This window comes from Leptidea sinapis, chromosome 15 (genome assembly GCF_905404315.1).
Source record: "Leptidea sinapis chromosome 15, ilLepSina1.1, whole genome shotgun sequence".
Taxonomy (NCBI): domain Eukaryota; kingdom Metazoa; phylum Arthropoda; class Insecta; order Lepidoptera; family Pieridae; genus Leptidea; species Leptidea sinapis.
Genome location: NC_066279.1, coordinates 8,589,720 through 8,598,057, shown reverse-complemented (window position 1 = coordinate 8,598,057; position 8,338 = coordinate 8,589,720). Strand labels below are relative to the sequence as shown.

At 33.5% G+C, this 8,338-nt stretch overlaps 1 protein-coding gene across 1 annotated transcript in view; it reads right to left on the bottom strand.

Annotated features, from left to right (window-relative positions):
- Positions 1 to 222: 222 nt before the first annotated feature.
- The window catches only part of LOC126968461 (uncharacterized), an 86,538-nt gene continuing 78,422 nt past the window's right edge, over positions 223 to 8,338 (bottom strand). Inside the window, exons 3-7 of the mRNA XM_050813510.1 lie at positions 7,584 to 7,650; positions 4,831 to 4,898; positions 2,572 to 2,748; positions 2,146 to 2,482; positions 223 to 1,996 (exon numbers count right to left, since the gene is read on the bottom strand). Of these exons, the coding sequence (XP_050669467.1) occupies positions 564 to 1,996; positions 2,146 to 2,482; positions 2,572 to 2,748; positions 4,831 to 4,898; positions 7,584 to 7,650 (2,082 nt within the window). The 3' untranslated portion in view covers positions 223 to 563. The remainder of the gene's footprint in view (positions 1,997 to 2,145; positions 2,483 to 2,571; positions 2,749 to 4,830; positions 4,899 to 7,583; positions 7,651 to 8,338) is intronic.

The window sequence follows — 8,338 nt, the reverse complement described above, 5'->3', positions numbered from 1 at the left end:
AGATAGTTAATCCTTTAAAACCGACCTTGTTTTTTGTTAAAGAGTTCATAAAATATACCTATGTTACCTACAAGTGAGACCTTATTACATCGGTTTTATATCTGTATATTAAAGTTGTTGAAATGGAATATTAATTGATCAAAACAGAAGGAACTAAATATATCTGTTGATAAAAATAAATGTAACATGTTTTTTTTTCAACAGGATCAATAAAAGTCGATATTATTGTGACGCATATATTCTATATAAATATGTACAAAGCTATTTCATTTAAACGAAAGTTTTCATCTAGGAGATTATCCTAAATAAATACAGTTACAATATTGCAAATATTATGCTAAGAAAATATTTTATTTGTGACAACAGGTATTACTAATAATATGTTTATAATTATTTTAAATGACCAAACATGTTTACTTTTTTCATCAGCTGGACTTAATAACAATTGTTTATTTTTATTTTATCAAGTACAAAAGTATTGGTATAAAATTCACTAACAATTTAAATATGAATCTACTTATCATTTAGTAATTACAAAGTGAGCTAATTCCTAACAATAGATACTAGGCACGATTCCGACAGTCACTGGTGCGCGAAGCAGCGCAAGCGGGCGCTAGTATAGGCAATGGCGACATGGTATGCGTAGCCTCTGTACCCGCACTTTGACTAGAGACTTTTTGCGTAGCAGAAGGCCTAACCTTGGGTTGTTCTACGCGAATATCCATTATTTTATTGTGCTCCTTTATCAAGCCTTCATCCGTCTTGGCTTCATATTTTACGATTTTATTAAGATCACGAGCCATAACAACTGCAAGAGGTAGAACAGGAGGCACATATACATGAGGTTCATAATTATCATCTACATAGTCATCTGGATTCCACGCAGATGTAATAGGAGTAGGCGTTGTTATTTTTACTTGGTTGAATGCTTTTACAGTTGTCGCTCTTGATGTAACTGGGGATAAAGTTGGCTTTGTATTTTTAACTGAATCAGCAGATGACGAAATGGTTGCAGTTTCTGGAACATTGAAAATATGCCTGTATTGGTTGGATCTGCTTTTTCGCCGGGCATGGAGTTTTGGTACATCAAGAAAGAATGGGTCAAATAGAAGGTCAGATTCTTTAAAGTCATCATAGTTAATTGCAACTATTGGCTTCACTGCGCTTACTACATTACCGACTGTATAATTTAATCTCTTTCCATTACTATCACTAACTGATGCACTAGCTGTCACTATAACTCTTGGTGGACTTTTTGGTTTTACAGGACGTTCAGTTTCAATAATAGGAGCCACTGATCTAGCTGTAAGAGATGATTGATATTCGGAACCGGAGTCATCACTACGTTTTCGGTCATAATAAAAAGGATTAAAAGGTAAAGTTTGCTGTGATGGCAATGAAGAATGATGCTGATTGCGATGATTTAAAGTAATATCAGGTAAATGAGGTGAAGGTCCTGGCCGAAGTAGTTGATCACGCGGATCGATCGTGGTAGCTCTAAAAGGTGCAGGTTGAGGTCTTTGTGCAAATGCTACAGGACGAGGTGCTGCTGGACGTGGTGCTGTTCTCGATGATTCATATTGAAAATGATCAAATTGTTGAGATGGTGCATGTGTTATGTAAACGCCATCGGCTGGTCGAAAGTTTTGTCTTTGAAAAGATATGGCTTCTGAACCCGGCCCACGATGTCTATAAATAAATTCTTGGGGGGAAAGTAATGACGGATCTAACGTAGAAGAAGGCTTAGATGTGGACGTTACTGATGAATAGGTACTAGGAGCCACTGAAGAGATTGTAGGAGGATGTGAAGATATATAATGTGTCACGGGTGGTCGATGCGTTCTCATTGGTAAAGCAGAACTTGACGTAGGAATTTTAGTTGTAGAAGACGTTGTTGTAATGGTGTGAACCATGGACGTAGTTACAGTATTGGGATATTCATCTTCATATTCAGCATTTTCACTATCTATCGAATCCTCTTCGTCCTCCTCATATTCTGTAAATCGGAAAAAATTACGAATTAATAATAATGTTCGTTGATTAGGCTTTCAGAAATATTATTTTGATTGTCTAACACGCACACAATAAGACATAATTAACTATAACACATAATAAAATCATTTCATAATATTTTTTGTATAATACCTTCCTCTTCCTGTTTTGAAATTGATATGAGCGTAGGCTTATTGTTTATTTGATCTTTGAATTCATTTTTATTTGTTTCATGTACGGGGTCTTCTGTTGTATCTATTAAATCAATTGTTTGATTTTGCGTTTTAGAAGCATTGGTAGACGATTCGTTTACGAATGATTCGGTACTTTCTTCACCTTTTATTTGCGAGTCTGTTGGCGTAGACTGAGATGAAGATTCGGGGTCAATGATCGGAGGTACGGTGTTTCCGTATAATTCTAAATTTAAACTATAAAACTTTTCAGACTTTGTGCAGTCGACTTCGTCTACTCTTTCACATACTCTTGTCTCCTGTAATAATTAAAAATTAATTAATTAAAATAGAAAAAAAACGTAGCAGTGTTATTTTAAATGTTGATTGGTTTGATAAAATAAATTACCTGATCAAATACAGTCCCATTTAAACAGAGAAATTTAATATCCATTGGTTCATCTTGTTGTCCTACGGTACAAACGTGAAACATTTGGCAAGACGTCTCTAAATCAGCGTAGTAGCCCCCGATCACTTTGCCAGTACACGTAAAATTGGTTTCAGGAAGATTGTCAAAGTCCAAGTACTGCAAAAAAAAAATATAATAATTAATAGCTACCCTTTCGTATTTGATGTTTCAAGGATGGGTGCAATATGAAAAATTAAAATTGAGTGTATGCTATATAATATGTACTGTGGTTATTATATAGCTACTAGCTGATACCCGCGACTTCGTCTCCATATACACATGATAAAGCACGTAGTACTTATAAAAATCTTTAATTCTTAACTTAAAACTTTATTAACTTTATATTAAATGAAGACTTATAAATCTACATTAATATAATCTGATAGATAGAACAACTGTATTTAATCTACCAACTGTAGTTAGCTAAAATAAAGATTATTTTATCCCTCCTGAGAAAGTTAGAAAGATATAAAAATTCTAAATAATTATGCATTTCAAAATAATCTTTCAATTTGATTTCTGAACGACGTGGGACATATCAAAGGAAAAACAAAATAGATCTTTATATTCAATTCCGAGCATTTTTATATTTATTCACCTTTTAAACCTTCTCGGGACTTTCACAAATAATCCAAGACCAAAATTAGCCAAAACGGTTCAGCCGCTCTTGAGTTTTAGCGAGACTAACGAACAGCAATTCATTTTTATATATAAGATTTTTAAAGTGATATCTCTTACTTCATTTAGTATAGGGATTATTAACACAAATGAAATTTTTATAATAATAATTATACTTTTTTTTAAAGATATAAGTGTACTTATAAGAACCCACTTTGGTGTGTTTTAATATAATATTTTAACAAGGAGTATATGATATTATGTTATCAGCATGCATAAAACATGACTCGAAAGCGGTTCATTTAGGATCACACGGCTCCAGTCTGCTGGTAGCCCATGTTGCTCTATGTTTGGGATACAAAGAGAGCTGTTCGTGCTATATATCAGCTTGGTTATAGACAGTCTCTCAAAGAAAAATTGAAAGAAATAAATATTATGACTGTTCATTCTCACTACACTTATGAAAATTTAATATACGTTCACAAAAATCGGCACCTTTTTGCTCTTAATAGTGATTTTCATTATTATAACACTAGAAATAAGGGATTGCTTGTAACTAATTCTAGTAGGCTTCATAAGATACATCATAGCTTTAAGGGTAAATGTATACACTTCTATAATAAAGTCCCAGCCACTGTTCAGGCAATACCTATAAATAAATTTAAATGTTTTATAAAAAAATGGCTCTGTCGTAAATCCTATTACTCCACTGCCGAATATCTAAATGATCGGACAGCCTGGGACTAGATTGAGATTATTTTATAGCGATAGAAATAACTATACAATATTGTATATTTTTATGGAAAAGAGCACAAAAAAAAGAATGCTGGGAGTTTGGGAGGAGACGAGTTTCTCGCGCCGCTTCTTCTCTCTCAGAGCGCCATTTGTTTCCGAGGCGGTAGTAGTATCTAGTTGTTATTAGAAATGACATCAAAAAGAATTCTAAAGGAATCAATTTTGAGAAAATAAATGCATTTATGCCTTTATATATGCCTTCATTTTAGGATTGACAGACACCAGCAGCAGTCTTATATTTTCGACCGTTTTACTAAAGTAATATTCTTTGAACATCATTTCATTCTGCTGCATTCTCTAGAATATTTGTTCAGTTGTTTTGTGAATATACATATTTCATTATTATAAAATCATTTTGAAACAATATTAGTCATCACGAGCACCTGCACTGAGGCCCATGTATTATGGTTAGTATTTTTGTATGCGTATTTTTTCATAAAACATACTTCCATCGTATAAATGAAGGAAACTAAATTATAAAAAGCACTATTGGCAACATCTTCAAAGTAGTGCCAAATAAAACAAAATTGAAAATATTAAATTTAAAAAATTTAATAGATACGATAACATTTTAAAATTTTTCAGTAAGGGAATCTATTAACTATTAACTTAATAGATTCCCTTTATTGAGAGAGGATTAATATACATGAAAAAAAATTCTATGTTTTGACATCGGTTGAAAATTGATTATTAGTATCGCATGAAAAAGCAGAATTTTAGAAAACAGTAGGAAGGATGATCATAATCTTATTCAAGAACTTTCTCAGACTTTTTTTTTATACATACCCCCGGTTGAATGGACCTGGATATCCGGAATTCATTTTGGAACACGAAGAGCAGCAACCACAGCCATACTGAAAAATAATTATCATTAATATTATTTTTTTACTTAACACTTCCTTAAGTGGGTCACAATCAATTTATGTGGGTCAGTAACAAATTAACTACATCATAATACCTAGTCGTCAATAACTTCTGTTACAAACAAATATGCATTTACTTTTACATGACATTGGCGAGTTGTGGTGCCCTTTCCACAGAAGCCACTAAAAAGAATAGAAAAGAATATTTAATGACTTACTTTGTTAGTAATGTTTTATATAATTATAAGTTTAATTTTAGAAATAACTATAATAGCATATTGATCTTTGGTTAACTTGATTCGTGCAAGTTAGTTGGCTCTACAGTAGTGCCAATTAACAGTTGGTAGCATAATTACTGTGACGGTCGTGCCCTATATAAATCAGAGCGCTCAGTTCGAGAGAACAGACACGCACACACCGCCTTCGCAGGCGTAGGCGCGGTCAACCACCGCAAACCACTGGCACTCGTCACTCTGACGATGGCCAGCGGCCCGCACCCTAGATACACCACACATTGTTTTCATACCCGACGAGACGCTAGTCCTCGTCCTGTAATCGTTTCACTACACTCACTCACAAACGGACTGACTGACGGACTGACATACACCACTTACACAATCACAAACACACTCCACAAACAGACACAAACACAAACATACATGCACACAAACATTTACACTACTTACATACATACAAACATATAATCATAAACACATACATACATACTTACATACATTACACAAAACATCACCACACTCGCCGGCGAGTGTGTTCTTATCACCTTTTCATCTTTCATCTTCATTTTCATTCTCTCTCCTTCCCACAAGCACACAGCCGGTCTGAGGTTCGAGTCTCCTTAGGAGACGCCCCGCGACTGTTGTTGCGTAGTCTTTGCGGCCTCCACGGCCCACGTCCTACTTCGCTGTGAAAGCCAGGGCTGCTAACAGCACAGAGGAGGTTTTAGTCGGTATGGGGCGTCCGCTTACGCGGACCCTCGAGTCCGACATATTACGCCCCGGAACGGGGCGTAAATACGTAACAGTATTTCCTCCTCTCAAATAAAAAAAAAAATTCGAGAGAACATTACACATTGTTAATTGTATGGGGTAACGCTGCCCAAATTGTATTAAGTAAATAAGTGGAAAGTGTAAAATACAGATATTCCAATTTTAAGTGCGTTTAAATTACAATCCCCTTCTACACATAATTTTAACTAGCTTTGGAAATGTCTTGAAAATGACAGGCAGCTTTATACTCTCATTGTACAAGATAATCAGTAATCACTGCAATTCTATTTTATTAAACACCTAATTCTATTGATATGATTTAATATTAACATCGAACAGAATATTTGAATTAATGGGAAATAATCGAGGTTTCTAACGTAATAAACGCGTTTTAAATTTTAATTCCAAATATTCAAAATAAGATCTTTTTCATCGGTAACAATAATTATGGCCTGACTGTGCACATGATTAATAATTTGATTTTTAGGTAATAATTTAAATAAAATGCTTTTTAAAGGATTAAAACCTGTAATTAAGACTCGTGTAATTGTTTGTAACTGTGTTTTTACATTAGATTTTATTGCGTACAAGTTACATTTTTATACGCTTTTTATTAGCTTCACCTGTATGTTTGTATGTTTGTAACCGACTTCTTTGGGCGCGATTTTGAACCACTTTAAACGGCTAGATTTCGTTCAAACTTTGTAGATTTATCGAGTCAATTTATCATTCTACTCATATCTGTCAATAAAATATTTATAACTACTGATACCATGCACCCCAAGCTTTTTTAAAAAATTTTTTTTTATTCACACTATTATTTATTTATATTTATTAAAATTTTAAACACTATTCTTAATTTAAATTTATTAAATTTTATTTTCTATTTTTAAGTTCGAATTTCTATAAAAAGCGTGTTTTTTAGTTTTTTTAAACAATTATTTATTTTTATTATTTTATTTAATCCGACGTTTCGGGACTTTGGGGTTTCGGACTTTTACTAATATATATTCTTTGGTTTCGGGGACGGGAAAGCTCCTCATTGAAGTAAAACTTCCGTGACCTTGATGTTAGTTGGTAAAATAGTTATTAGACCATTTGTACCATACTTCAGCGACATAAGCCTTTTGTAACTCATATATCTACTGAAGCAAAATTAATGGAAGAAAATTAAAAAATAATAATACTTAATTGTATAAAGAACTTAATAATATTCAAATGAACTTTATTTATATATATTAATATTTTCATTGGTTGTATTTAATACCTTAATTATTAAAGTGAAACTCTTATTACATCGTCTCAAACTTTTTCGTCTGTGTGTTGCATGTCGCGTGACGGTTGGGCGGCGCCTATAGTTCGCAGCATTCGACCGTGTAGTGCTAGACTATTACACATTTATGCCCTGCTCCACGCTAATATCATTCCAATTTTCCAAGTATAAAGTTAAGATTGATAAAGCGATTTTTATACACTTAATGGAATATTATTCCAAAAATTTTTAGTTAAATGTCTATAATGTGAATAAAAGTTTCACTTTTACCGTGGTTTCATAAAACCACACAATCCTTTTACAATATTGTTCTCTCTACAAACGTAAAATAGCACGAAGAATATTTTTTTAAGGATTTTTGTATGTTACGCCGAAGAAGTATAAAATATCAAATACCTTGTAAGGCAGAGGCGGTCCGCACTACTAGGGCGCCACTGGCTGACAGGCGACCCTGCCGCCGCATCTGAAAACATTGTAAATAAATGTTATTAATGTTATAACATTTTAATAAAAGTCATTTATTTTAAAATTAATGCACAAATAAAATTTGAGAAACAAAATTTTATGAACTATGCGGGACTCGAACCCACGACCTCCGGCGTTCCGTGCCGGTGCTCTAACCAACTGAGCCAACCGTTCGAGTACCGCCTCGCTATAAAATTCTGTTTACTTTGTTCAACTCTCAGGTTGTGGCTTCATCTACAGGATCCACTTTACAGTTGAACAAAGTAAACAGAATTTTATAGCGAGGCGGTACTCGAACGGTTGGCTTAGTTGGTTAGAGCACCGGCACGGAACGCCGGAGGTCGTGGGTTCGAGTCCCGCATCGTTCACAAAATGTTGTTTTTCAAATTTTATTTGTGTATTAATCCTTCCTAGAAGTGGGGGTTATCACTTTAAAAACATAACATATTGTTTAAAATTAATGTTGGCAATAATAGTCAACTAGGTGATCCGTGCGAATACTTCACATCGACAGTGATCATTTACGAAATATATCCAAGTAAAAATAAAAACATTTTCAAATATTTTAATTTACAGGTAGGTAACATAATTAATCTCACATTGACATTTATAGCATATAAATTGAATTATATAACAAATTAGTCGATTTTATATTTTTTGAATTTTTTGTCTAATTAGTCGATTTT